This window comes from Vulpes lagopus, chromosome 19 (assembly GCF_018345385.1).
Source record: "Vulpes lagopus strain Blue_001 chromosome 19, ASM1834538v1, whole genome shotgun sequence".
Lineage (NCBI taxonomy): Eukaryota > Metazoa > Chordata > Mammalia > Carnivora > Canidae > Vulpes > Vulpes lagopus.
The window spans coordinates 35,659,308-35,674,032 of NC_054842.1; the positions used below are offsets into that span (position 1 = coordinate 35,659,308).

At 35.2% G+C, this 14,725-nt stretch overlaps 1 protein-coding gene across 3 annotated transcripts in view; it reads right to left on the reverse strand.

The window, feature by feature from the left end:
* The window catches only part of PIK3CB (phosphatidylinositol-4,5-bisphosphate 3-kinase catalytic subunit beta), a 205,757-nt gene that overhangs the window by 108,459 nt on the left and 82,573 nt on the right, over positions 1–14,725 (reverse strand). For all 3 annotated transcript variants that reach the window (XM_041734141.1, XM_041734139.1, XM_041734140.1), the window contains 2 exons: positions 11,232–11,457; positions 2,996–3,219 (listed from right to left, as the gene is read on the reverse strand). In XM_041734141.1, coding sequence (XP_041590075.1) covers positions 2,996–3,219; positions 11,232–11,457 — 450 coding nt within the window. The remainder of the gene's footprint in view (positions 1–2,995; positions 3,220–11,231; positions 11,458–14,725) is intronic.

Here is a 14,725-nt window from a genome sequence, read left to right on the forward strand (position 1 = left end):
AGAGAGAGGGGCAGAGACACAGGCAGAGGGAGAAGCAGGCTCCATGCACCGGGAGCCCGACGTGGGATTCGATCCCGGGTCTCCAGGATTGCGCCCTGGGCCAAAGGCAGGCGCCAAACCACTGCGCCACCCAGGGATCCCCTGCAAAAAAACTTTCACTCAAGAATACTCTATCTAACAAGGCTATCACTCAGAATACAAAGAAAGGTAATGAGTTTCTCAAAGAAAAACTGAAGGGGTTCATGACCACTAAACTAGCAAGGCAAGAAATATTAAACAGAAAACTCAATAAAAAGAAAAGATCAAAAGTGAAAGTATGAAGGAAGGAAACGCAAAAACAGTAATGAATATTTTTATAAAGTATCAATCAAGGAACTCATAAAAGGATATAAAACATGACAACCTAAAATGTGGGAAGGAGAGTAAAGGATGTGTTCAACTCTATACGACCATCAACTTAATATAGACTGCTAAATGCAAAGAGGTTACATACAAACCTAACAGTAACACAAATCAAAAATCATTAATAAATATGCAAAGAATAAAGAGAAAGAAATCCAAACGTATTACTAAGCAAAATCAGCAAACCATGAAAGAAAGAAAGGATCAGAGAAAATCTTTATTAACAGCCACAAAGCAGGTAATAATATGGCAATAAATACATATATACCAACAATTACAATGAATGTAAATGAACTAAACACTCTAATCAAAACACTCAGGGTAGGGATCCCTGGGTGGCGCAGCGGTTTGGCGCCTGCCTTTGGCCCAGGGTGCGATCCTGGAGACCCGGGATCGAATCCCACGTCGGGCTCCCGGTGCATGGAGCCTGCTTCTCCCTCTGCCTGTGTCTCTGCCTCTCTCTCTCTCTCTGTGTGACTATCATAAATAAAATAAAAAAGTTGTTTAAAAAAAAAAAAAAATTCATTAAAAAAAAAAAAAAAAAAAAAAAACACTCAGGGTGAAAGAGTGGATTAAAAAACAAGAATCCCCTATATACTGTTAAAAGAGACTCATTTTAAACCTAAAGAAACCTGTGGAGGGAGAGAGAGAAACCAAGAGAGGAAATCTTAACTACAGAGAACAAACTGATGGTTACCAGAGGGGAGGTGGATAGGAATATGGGTGAAATAGGTGATGGGGATTGAGTAGTACACTCACTTGTCATGGTGATCACTAGGTGATTAAAATTAAAAAAAAAAAAAAAAAAAAAAAACTAAAAATAAATAAATAAAAGAAATTGGAAAAAATTCTATGAATGCTTGGAATTCAGTAAGATTTCACAATATCTCCATTTTTTTCTAATTTCAAAACATCTTTTTTCACATATACTTTGTTACAATGATGATTACATTAAAATGTGTATCTAGTAGAGATCTGCCCCATATGTAATGAAATGCAGACTGACCTAAATGGGCAAAATGCCTTCAGCCAAGTTGAATTCTAGTCCCCTCTCAATGGTAAAATTCCCCATTCTAGTTCTTCCAACACTGCAGAATTCCCTAAATAGTATTGTAACTTGATCTTGAGACTTTAAAATATCCAAATCTTGGTTTAAACTGGAGTTTAGTTGAAACATATCTCAGGTGAGAGCAACAAAAGAAAAAAAAATTTTTTAACCTAGATAAATCTTCTCTGCAAAATGCCAGAAAGCCAGCTCCTCCTTTCCTTCTTTTGCATTGGTTCCTACAAATATTTAGAAACATATTGTTGGAAAGGAAGCAGAACTGAATAAAACAGAAACACCTAGATAAAATCTGTCTCTACCATGGATCAGCTCTAAGTCCTGACATTTAAAAAAAAAAAAAAAAAAAAACCTACCCACTCCCCAAAAAAACCTCTTCCTTTCATTTTTGTCACTATAAACTGGTAATAATAACATTTTATAAAGTTGTTTTTTTAAAGTGGGAAATATATAAAAAATATCTTTCATACTTCTAGGCATGGTAAAGTGCTCAATAGAGAATTGCTACTGAAAAGATTTATGTCATTGTTATCAAAGTCACTGTTATCAAAACAACACAAAATATCCTTGAACTCCAACCTGAATTCTAAGGACCCATCCTAGATCATAAAATGACCACAGTAGACAGAAAGGCAGTATCACAATCTGGTTTGTATAATAACTGTGACCGTTCAGATATGGATTAACTGTGTATACACTCCATTATAATGTTCCATATTACCACTTAACTACATATTCAAAGAATGCAAATAAGAATATGGGGAAAAAAGAGATCATTTGACCAAATCTTTAATTTTATAGACAAGAGAAAAATCAAATGAGAAAATAAAACATCTACACTAAAGAACATTTTCTAGCTTGGCAATCTTTTTCTGTAAAGAACAAGGCTTTGTTGACAACCTATGAGTCTCTGTCACATATTCTTTTTCTTTCTCTCTCTCTTTCTCTCTTTTAAACATCTCTTAAAACCCTCAGTTTTTTCACATCCCTTTAAAATATAAAAACTAGAATGATGCCTGGGTGGCTGAGCGGTTTAGTGTCCGCCTTCAGCTCAGGGCGTGATCCTGGAGTCCTGGAATCAAGTCCCACATCGGGCTCCCTGCATGGACCCTGCTTCTCCCTCCTCTGCCTGTGTCTGCCTCTCTTTCTCTGTGTCTCTCATGAATAAAATAAACAAAATCTTTAAAAAAAATAAATAAATAACACATTATGTTAATTGATTTTAAATAAAATTTTTAAAATGGAGTTAAATGAAACTGATTTCTAAATAAATAAATAAAATAGAAAAACCATTCAAAAACTGGTTTTCCAACCTCGATCTAGACTAATACATCATTGCATCTCAAAATCATATATGTGCAAAAGATGTGTCACTTTTGATTATTATACATAATCCTAAATTTATACCCATCTAAAATCTAAAAATGTTCTTTGTAATAGCATTTACCAGCTGAGCAACAGCCTCCTGTACAATTGGTGCTGCATTCGGGTAAAAATCACAAATGTATTACAAAGTATTTCTTGTAATACCTGACAATTTTCAAAATGAACAGCCACAATGAGCTTTCCTCCATAAAGTTTATCTTCTAAGTTTTCAAGGATCGATGGTTCATGTTCTGGTGGATATGTCTGCTTCAGCCAATCCATCCAAGACAATCCCACAAGTGACTGAATCTTTTCCTCACTGAATTTGCGCATTTTTATTCGGAAATCATTCACTTCAGGATCCTTCAGTGCATCAAATTCATGTAGACCTAAATAAATTTTTTTAAAGTGTCATTTTGAGTAGCTAATACAAGAGAATATAAAATATATCCAACCATATATACCGGATATTTTTTATCAAGCAAATAAAACTGGGCAGGAAAATATGAAAGATCAAAGAATATCCAGATAAAATAACAAATTTCATGTACAGAAGATGAACATATAATTAAGATTTCTAAAAAAGACAAATTTGAAACGTTCACAGAAATGTAGCTTTGAAGAAATGTAATTGGGTATCAGTTTTATAAAGATTATTGCTGAAATAATACACACTTTAAAACCATATATAAAATACCCAGTTTTTTTGGATGTCTGGATGGCTCAGTGGTTGAGCATCTGCCTTCAGCTCAGGGCGTGATCCCAGGGTCCTGGGATTGAGTTCTATATTAGGCTCCCCACAGGGAGCCTGCTTCTCTGTGTCACACACACAAACTCTCTCTCTCTCTCTCATGAATAAAAATCTTCAAAAAAAAATCTAGTTTTTCTTTACAAACCAAGTAAATCACATTTAATATATCTAAGAAAGCCTAAGAATCTGAAAATGTTTAAATTAATGAACTTAAAATATAAGCTATTACCTAAAACTAAGTTTACATTTTATAGATTAAACTTTTGGTTCACTGTGAATTTTCAACAATGGTTATAGTCTATCAATTAGTCAAAAATCTCATAAACATAAAATTCTTTATTGTATTTAACTATGAATCACTTCTACCATCAAGACAACTAAATATAGCAACCGTTTCATAAACTTATCATTATCCTAAAAAATAATTCTTGAAATCTACAGCAATAAATGAACACACAGAAATTTTTATGCCTACATTAACTTTTAACTGTAAAATTGACAAACAGTTTAAAGTTTGGCAATGCATTGTGCTAGAAGGCATATATATTTAACATTACAAATTATAAACACACACATAGATTCTTTGATCTCAAAATCCTACCAAGAGGAATTTCAACCTGAGAGACTCTAGTAACAACCAGAAAAGCCAAAGCCAAATATGCACACCCAAATCAATTACATAAGATGCCCAGCTTCTAGTGAGCCCCTCTCCAACTTCTCTTTGCCAACAACCTTCCATTAACCATATATAAGGCCTTCCTTCTTTCTTGGTATAAGGCTCTCTCACTCCCCTGCCTGCCTCAGAGACACTGACAAACATGAAGTTCCTTTACTATACAGCAAGCTCTGAGTAAACAGTCTGTTCTCATTTGGGTGGTCTTTATTTCCACAAACCTATGGAAGTACTTGTACATTATTTGTTATAACGTATTGATTACAGTTCAAGAATGCTCACTGTAGTTTTGTTTATAATAATTTGAAAACTGAAAATAAAGTTAATCATTAAGATCTAGTTTAAAGATTGAAATACATCCATATATTATTTTACAGTAGTACAAGTGATAAAATGAATAGACAGGGTTGGTGGTGTTATGTTAAAAGTCCCAGATATATTAAAAGTAAAAAGAAGGGGATGCCGGGGTGGCTCAGTGGTAGAGCATCTCCCTTCAGCTCAGGGTGTGACTGTGGAGACCCTGGGTCGAGTCCCACACTGGGTTCCCTGCATGGGGACTGCTTCTCCCTCTGCCTGTGTCTCTGCCCCCTCTATGTCTCTCATGAATAAATAAATAAAATCTTTAAAAAAAAAAAAAGTAAAAAGAAGAAACAAAATGAGTCTTGCAAGATTCCTTTTATGCAAATTCAAAAGAAACTATAGAATACGTATAAATTTTTGTTTTGGAACAGTACCTGAGATGACAACATAAAAGTTTTTCAAAGTGTTGAGAAGAGAAATACAGTGCAGCAGTTTGTTTTTGTTTTTTTTTTAAGATTTTATTTATTTATTCATGAGAGACAGAGGTGGGGGGGGGTAGAGACACACGCAGAGGGAGAAGTAGGCTCCACGCAGGGAGCCCGATATGGGACTGGATCCCTAATCTCCAGGATCAGGCCCTGGGCTGAAGGCAGCAGTAAACCGCTAAACCACCCGGGCTGCCCAGCCTGTTAATTTTAAGGCGATTTAATACCGTATCATTTGACTCCATACTATTTGAACATATACATGTCAATGAGAGTTATCTAGACAGCAGACTTATACCTCCATTGTCTATTTCCTTTTATATATTAAACCAATTATTATTTCAAAAATAAATACTAAAGTAGTGCCTGGGTGTCACAGTCTATCAAGCATCTGGCTCTTGGTTTCAGCTCAGATCATGATCTCAGAGTACTGAGATCAAGCTCCACGTCCACCTCCACACTTAGCACTGACTCTGCCTTAAGACACTTTCTCCCTCTCACTCTGCCACTACCCCTCAAATAAATGAAAATCTTTAATAAATAAATAAATATTAGAATAAACTGTGGCATTAAATATAGAAAAATAAAAATGTTTGTGTTAACACAGCAAAGGTAAAATCTTAAAAGTACATTATGATTTCCTGGATAGTTCTAGATCTGGAATGGAAATACATACTCTAAATGAGCTATGAAGGGACTGTAATTTATGCAGACTACCTACGGCATTTTGAAGCTTCTTTCTCAGCACTGTTGAAACTATTTCTACCCATGGATATAGGCATTACAGGTAAAAAAAGAAAATGAGTACCTAATACATTTAACAAAAATCAAACTCTTTCTCTTCCTTTATCTATTAAAAGTCATGTCTAATCCACTTTCTAATGTCTCTCAACTCTGTCCACTTTCAGTTCCTATAGCCATTAACTTAATCCTGGCCATCACCATCCCTCACTTGGGATTACAACATCAGTTTTCACTAATTTCTCTAATCCCAGTCTTAATCTCTCTGATCTATTCTCCATTTTTTAATTTGAATAATCTTTATAAAATGTAATCTGATCGTGTTACTCCACTTAAATCCCTGCAAAGAGGGGTGTCTGGGTGGCTCAGTGGTTGAGCATCTGCCTTTGGCTCAGGTCATGATCCCCGGGGTCCTGGGATCGAGTCCCACATCGGGCTCCCTGGGGGGTACCTGCTTCTCCCTCTCCCTCTCTCTGTGTCTCACATGAAAAAAATTTAAAAATTAAAACAAAAAATCTTAAAAAAATAAAATAAAATAAAATAAATTCCTGCGAGGGTGACTGGGTGTCTCAACTGATTAAGCGTCTGCCTGCTCAGGTCATAATCTCAAGGTCCTTGGGATTGAGTCCCACATCGGGCTTCCAGGTCAGCAAGGAGTCTGCAACCTCTGCCCCAACCCCTGCTCATGCTTCTTCACTCTCTCTCTCTCAAAAATAAATAAAATCTTAAAAAAAAAAAAAAAAAATCATCCCTTCGATAGCTTCCTAATTGCTTTTAGGAATAAGTCTCTAATTTTTAAAACAGCCTCAATGGTTCCATCTGCTCTGAAGCTGGCTGCCTCTCTCGTCTTCCTGCTTTTCCTAGCTGTCCGTTTACACAAACTATAGTCAATTACTTTTATTCCTCAAATAGGCCATTCTTCACACATGCCGTTCTCACTTGATTACCCTTCTTCCAACTCCTACTTGATCAACTCCTAATCAGCACTGAAGGCTCAGTTTAGTTGTGTGTTTTCTACAAAGCCATCTCAATCTCTCAGTTGATTTTACTCCTTGACCTATAGCAGTTTACACATTAATATTGTAATTGTCTGTTTACTGATCCATATTTCCCACTGGATTGTGAGCTCCCATTAGACAAAGAACAAAGTTCACCCAAGTTCACTGCTGTGGTGCCTATTAAAAACACTCAATATATACTGTTGAATTGCAATTGCTACCGTTTAGGTAATTTTTTCAATATATTATAAATAAGGAACTCTGTTCACGTAACTGTTAGAAAAAACTGAAAAGTACAGAGTTCTTAAATTCATCCCAGACTCACTGAATCCCAATCTCTGAGAATCTGCCTTCTTTTTTTTTTTAAGATTTTATTTATTTGTTCATGAGAGACAAAGAGAGAGAAGCAGAGACCCAGGCAGAGAGAGGAACAGGCTCCTCATAAGGAGCCCGATGCAGGACTCGATCCCAGACCAGGATCACGCCCTGAGCTGAAGACAGACACTCAACTGCTGAGCCACCCAAGCGTCCGGAGAATCTACTTTTTTTTTTAAAAAAGCTTGAGATTAGAAACCACTACAAGATTTCTTAAAAATAGAAACTTTGCCAAAAATAAGAAATTAGGGGGCTGCCTGGCTGGCTCAGTCAGAAGAGCATGCAACTCTTGATCTCCGGATTCTAAGTTCAAGTGCCACGGTGGATGTAGAGATCACTTTTAAAAAAAGAAATTAGGGCCAGCCCGGGTGGTTCAGCGGTTTAGCGCGGCCTTCAGCCCAGGGTGTGGTCCTGGAGACCCCGGATTGACCTGGTCTGACCATGTCAGGCTGCCTGCATGGAGCCTGCTTCTCCCTCTGCCTGTGTCTCTGCCTCTCTGCCTCTCTCTCTCTCTCTCTCGTTCTGTCTCTCATGAATAAATAAATAAAATATTTTAAAAAAAAAGAAAAGAAATTAGGTTAAGTAACTTAATTTTAAACCTAGTTAATTTCTTACAGGTGTTCTGGTAAGAAAATCTGAAAGCAAATCTTAAATTTTAAGATAAAAATATTATATAGTTTACAGATAAATATGATTTTTTTAAAAGTAGTCTCCCAGCCCAACATGGAGCTCAACTTGGGTCTTGAACTAACAACCCAGAGATCAAGACCTGAGCTGAGAATAAGAGGTAGATACTTAACTGACTGAGCACCCAGGTGCCCCAAATAAAATCTTTTCATAAAAAGAGTATAAAGTGAGTAATTTCTTCACATTAAAGATACTGTTAAAATCCTGCAGACTCTGTATTTCCTTCACTTTAAAATATACCACAACTTTAGATAAGTCAGGGAAAATATAAGGGAGTTTTCAAAAATTATTTTTCAAGATGCTGACAAAATCCTCCGATCAAGATTTACTAATGGGTATCTGAAGGGATGACCTTCACTATAGAATATAATCAGAGCTCAAATAGCAGCTCTGTAAATAATTATTTAGAACATAAAAAATAAAATGATCAGACAAATTATCATTCAGGAAAAGGTATTTTTAGACCCATCAGGGCAGTTATATCTGTAAAGGTTCTATTGTTTTCTTTGGGGCGGAGGAGGCAGCAAACTTGTTCCTAAAGTTAAATTGAAATAATTGTTTATTGTCTTACCAGGACACATGACCTCACCAAACCCCGGTTGTAGTCACCACATACAAATTAGCAACCGCAAAAATTGACTTGTTAGGTGCTTAAAGTGAAAATTCATTCTAAAATATTAAAAGACTTACTTAAAAAAAATAAAAAAATAAAACAGACTTACTCAACTTCCTAAGTGAATGTTAACACTTGAATCTGTGTATATGATCAACAACAGGTTTTCTAAATTCACTGAAAATCTAAAGTACAATTTGTAAATAAATAGTTAAAGAGTTTATAAACTGTTCAATTGAATATAAAACACTCCTTGCACCTTGATCATTCAAATTGCAGGCACACTGCATTGAAAATTTTTATATAATAAACTTTATGATACAGAATGAAATTACATCACACTGCTTATGAAAAATTCAATTTATATATATGTATATACGTATGATCCCAGCACTGTCACCAAATAAAAAAACAGCATGCCTAATTCTATTTGAATTTTATATAAATGATGAATGATTTTTATCATTAAGTATATCCCACATAATATTTGCATCTAGTATATTTTTATTTGCTAAATCTGGCAAGCTCATGTAGAGGTAATAGTGGCTAACAAGACCATATTTATTGGAGATCACAACTAGAACATGTTGCAGTGATCTAAGTTTTGAAAACATGGCATATCTCAAAAAGACACCCATATCCTGACAAAAGTTAGCTCTCCCTATGAAGCTAACCTTTTGGTTTATCAAATATTTTACTTTAACAATCAGTGTGGTTCTGGTCTACTTCCTTCCATCCAGCATAGAAACATATAAAAGCTATATATTTTCATACATACACATACAAAGTCATTAGGAAAGAACTATATCTCAATATAGTTCAGTGGATATTCTTGTCTTGGATAAGATTATAAGTGATTATTCTTTTTACTTTTTCATATATTCTTCAATTCAAACAAAGAAGAGACTTTTTGTAATGAAGAATTTAAAATTTATCAAGAAATCCTTGAAGCTCTAGCAATAAAAAGGGATGCTTTCTAATGAGGCCATTAATACATAAGAAAACTGTGGGGGCTCCTGGTTGGTTCAGTCAGTGGAGCATGTGACTCTTGATCTGTGAGTTCAAACCCTACACTGGGTCTGCAGAGTACTTAAAAATAAAAAATCAAAATCCTAAAGAACAAAAAAGAAAGAAAATCTTGTATGGTAAATAATTATAAACCTATTAAAGGGAGAAAAATTATTACCTAAGCAAACTAGCTATCCTCTGAAGTAATCAAACTTTCTTAAACACTAGGTTGTCTAGGCACCTGGATGGCTCAATTGGTTAAGCATCTGACTCTTGATCCACCTCAGGTCTTGATCTTAGGGTAATGAGTTCAAGTCCGATATTGGGCTCCATTCTGGGCATGGAGGTTCTGCTCTAAGTACTCAAAGGGAAGAACGTAGCCCCACATTTGTAATCATTAGTTAGCCCAAATCACAATACGTCAAGATCAAGAACGCAATCTGACAGGGCATGGTTCTTGGAGAGGATGCTACTATGTCATCTTGCGAATACTTATAATATTAAATTGAGTGGTAACATATTATCCTATAAGAGTGAATTTAATTAATGCAAGGGGCCAATCCAAACCCAAAAATTTCCAGTGGATTGTTTGGTTTTGTATTTAAACTTGAAGTCTCTAAAGTAAAATAAAAACAACAACACAAAACTACTACTTCAAAATAAATAAATAAACTTCAAGTCTCCTCTGCAGTTAACCTCTTGTAGTACTTAATTCTAGTATCTTGTCTAAAGCAGGATATTGATCAGGATGCCTGGGTGGCTCAAAGGCTGCGTATCTGCCTTCAGCTCAGGGGGTGATCCTGGAGTCCCGCGATCGAGTCCCACATGGGGCTCCCCTGGAGAAGCCGGCTTCTCCCTCTACCTCTATGTCTCTGCCCTCTCATGAATAAATATATAAAATCTTTTTTTTAATCTTTAAATCTTTTTTTTTTAAGATTTTATTTATTTATTCATGAGAGACAGAGAGAAAGAGAGGCAGAGACACAGGCAGAAGGAGAAGCAGGCTCCTTGCAGGGAGCCCAACACGGGACTCGATCCTGGATCTCCAGGATCAGGCCCTGGGCTGAAGGCAGCGCTAAACCGCTGAACCACCTGGGCTGCCCAATAAATAAAATCTTTAAAAAAAATAAAATAAAGGAGGATACTGATCTACCACTGGCCCCTGTTACATCCACGATTATTATAGCAAGAGAGGCTCTACCATATTTTCTTGGTTACAATTCTCTCTGGAACTAATTTGCAAAGAATAACATGGACATATATCTTGACTCACTACAGAAGTATCTCTACTTAAAGATAATTTTAGTTAAGGAGTACAATTTGTTAATAATTTGGGTTATTTATAGAAATTTTTCAATCAGCTTTGAGTCTTGGTATAGTCATATATAAATTGTGTGTATTCAGTAGAGGTAATTCAAAAGAAATGGAGGATTATCTCTAAGAAAAGGGTTTCTCAAACTGAGACAAAGGGACAACTCTTTTCTTTCCAATATGCCAAAAGACAATACTTTGGCAAATAAAAATAAGTCACTAGAAAAAGAATAAAAAACATAACCCATGGGACACTATGGTAATATCACATTGCTATGGGAATTTATAAACATTTACTCTCAATTTTTATACTTATCTCAGACTGGTTATCAATTTACAAATAAGCATTGGTCCTTGGATCACACTCTGAAAAGCAATGTCTTCGATCATACCTACTATATGTTTATACATATAACAACAAATATGTTAAGAATTCATACAGAGAAGTTTTTAAATTACCTTTTCCTATAAGGACTCCAATTTTTGAGTCTAATTTTTCCCCTGGGTCACAACTTCTTGTCACTAATTTGAGAACTGGAAGAAAAGGTCTGACATCACAGAGTCTTCTTGTTTCATCTTCAAGCTCCTCATATACAGCAGTTTGATTCACACATGCAAACATATAGGAGTCAATTTCCATAAGGAGGTTAAACATTGGATAATTGTGAACTTGTTTCCATAAAATCTGCAAGAAAAAATAAGAGACCTTCTGGAACAGAAAAATTTGTTCAAGCATACAAAGATACACCTACAAGGATACTCACTGTGGAACTCTTTATAAAACTCAAAAAGAAAAGACAAGCCAAATGTCTAGCAATAAAGGATTGGCTAAATCAATTATAAAGTATTACACATCTGTGAAAATAAAATAAAAATACTCGATAAAATTGAAAGTTAAGATATATTAAAAGTTTTTTAAAACACCAACTTACAAGAGAATATTAACCCATTTTTGTAAATGATAGTATAATGCACAAAAAACTGCACTTATGTAAACAAAGTTATTAAGTGACTATCTGCCAGACTGATCAAGAAAGAGAGGACTCAAAATCAGAAATGAAAGAGAAGTTACAATCGATATCACAGAAATACAAAAGACTTAAAGAGACTACCATAAAAAGTTATATGCCAACATACTGGAAAACCGAAAGAAATGGATAAATTCCTGGAAACAGAATCTTCCAAGACTGAATCAGAAAGAAGCAGATGAAAAAAGGAAGGAAGGAAGGAAGGAAGGAAGGAAGGAAGGAAGGAAGGAAAGAAGGAAGGAAGGAAGGAAGGAAGGAAGGAAGGAAGGAAGGAAAGAAAGAAAGAAAGAAAGAAAGAAAGAAAGAAAGAAAGAAAGAAAGAAAGAAAGAAAGAAAGAAAAGAAGCAGATACTCTGAACAGAAGTTACCAGTAACGAAACTGAAACAGTAATTTAAAAAACTAACAATAAAAGGTCTAGAAACAGATGGCTTCATTGGTGAATTCCATCAAATATTCAAAAAAAAAAAAAGAAAGAAAGAAAGATAATCACAGTACCTGGGTGGCTCAGTCAGCTAAGTATCCAATTATTTTGGCTCAGGTCATGATCTCAGTGTCATGAGACTGAGCCCTACCACAGGTTCCTCGCTGAGCATGGAGCCTGCTTAAGATTCTCTATCTCCCTCTTGCTCTCCCTCCACCCCTCTCTATCTCTAGGGGGGAAAAAAGAATCCTTTTCTTTTTTTTCAAAGATTTTATTTCTATATTTATTTGAGAGAGAAAAGCATGTATATGTACAGCACGGGGAGAGGGAGAGAAAGACTCTCAAGCAGACTCCATGTTGAATGAGGGACCCGACCTAGGGCTCTATCTCACGACCCTGAGATCATGACCTGAGCCGAAAATTAAGAGTCAGAAACCTAACTGACTGAGCCACCTAGGCCCCCTCAATCCTTTTCATACTCATCCAAAAAATAGAAGGGACTAGCAATGCTTCCAAATTTATTCTACAGGGCCAGCATTACTCTGATACCAAAACCAGACAAAGACACTACAAAAAAAAAAAAATTACATACCAAAATCCCCGACAAACATAGATGCAAAAATCTTCAACAAAATATTAGCAATGCAAATTCAAAAAGACATTAAAAGGATCATTCACCACAATGAGGTGGGAATTATTTCAGGAATGCAAAGATGGTTCATTATCCACAATTTAACCAACATGATATGCCTCATTATAAAATTAAAGATAAAAACCATCAATCATCTCAGTAGATGTAGAAAAGGATTTGATAAATTCAACATTCATTCATTATAAAAACTCAAAAAGGTAGGAATAGAGAAAATACACTTCAACATAATAAAGCCATATATGACAAACCCATGGCTAACATCTTAGTTAACAGTGAAAAGCTGAAAGCTTTACCTCTAAGATCACTAACAAGACAAAACCATCCACTCCCATCACCTACATTCAACACACAGAACTGGAAAACCCAGTAGTAGCAACCAAACAAAAAGAAAAAGCAAACAAATCACTAAAGAAGTAAAATTGTCATTACTTGCAGAAGACATGATACTGTATATTAAAAAAAACCTAAAGAGTCCACAAAAAACTTTTAGAAGTAATAAAGAATTCCCTAAAGTTACAGAATACAAAACTAATATATAAAAATCTATTGTTTCTATACACTAACAGAGAAATGAAAAACAATGCCATTTATTAAGTATACCAAAAAAAAAAAAAAAAAAAACTAGTCTTACACTAAGTAAGTCAGAGAAAGACAAATACCTTATGAATTCACTTATATACAGAATCTAAAACACAAACATGAACTTTTTCCGGTTTGATATTGCCAGATTTGAATTGATTTTTTGTTCCAATAAACTCTTCAAATTTAAAAAATAAATAAAAATAAATAAAATAAAAATAAAAACTAAATAAATAAACAATAAAAATATATAAAAACAAAAACAGAAACAGATTAATAAACACACACACAAAAAAACCTGGTGGTTGCCAGAGGGGACAAAGTGGGGAGAAGGGGAAAATAGGTGAAGGGGATTAGGAGGTCAAAATATCAGTCATAAAATAAATAAGTCATGGAAATGAAAAGTACAGCAGGAAGAATACAGTCAATAATCTTGCAATAGGGACTCAGACTCCAGGGTGGCTCAGCAGTTGAGTGTCTGCCTTTGGCTCAGGGTGTGATCCTGGAGTTCCAGGATCAAGTCCCACATCAGGCTCCCTGTGTGAGGCACCTGCTTCTCCATCCCCCTATGTCTGCCTTCTCTCTGTGTCTCTCATGAATAAATAACCAAAATTTAAAGATAATAATAATAATCTTGCAATAACTTTGTATGGTGACAGATGATAATTACACCTATCATGGTGAGCATTTGATAATGTATGTAACTGTTGAATCACAAGAGTTTCTACACCTGAAAGTAATGTAATTATGTCGACTCCATTTCAATTTTTCTAAAAAGTGAGTATCTATGAAGATGTCCATATTTACCACTCTTTTTTGTTGCTGTCTTTTTTAAGATTTTATTTACTTGACAGAGAGAGAAAAGACAGTGCATGTGCACAAGCACGAGGAGCAGCAGGGAGAAAGTGAGAAACAGGCTCTCCACTGAGCAAGAAGCCTGACTTGGGCTTGATCCCAGGATCCTGAGACACTCAACCAACTAAGCCACCCAGGCACCCCCATATTTACTATTCTTATGAACATAAATAACTTCTAATCAGAAAAAATAGAAAATTCAAAGTATGTATTATCACCCCCATACAAAATTTATATTATTTTTTCTGCATTCTAGTCTATTCTATTCATCAGGTTATCTTCATTAATTCACACTGCCCTATCAACATAAGCAGAATCACTCTCTTGTCATCTTCTCCCAAGTTTCCTCAATAAGGTCATATAAAAGAAAATCATCACAGAAATGGCAAGGGGGATTACAAATTTTAACTGCAGCTA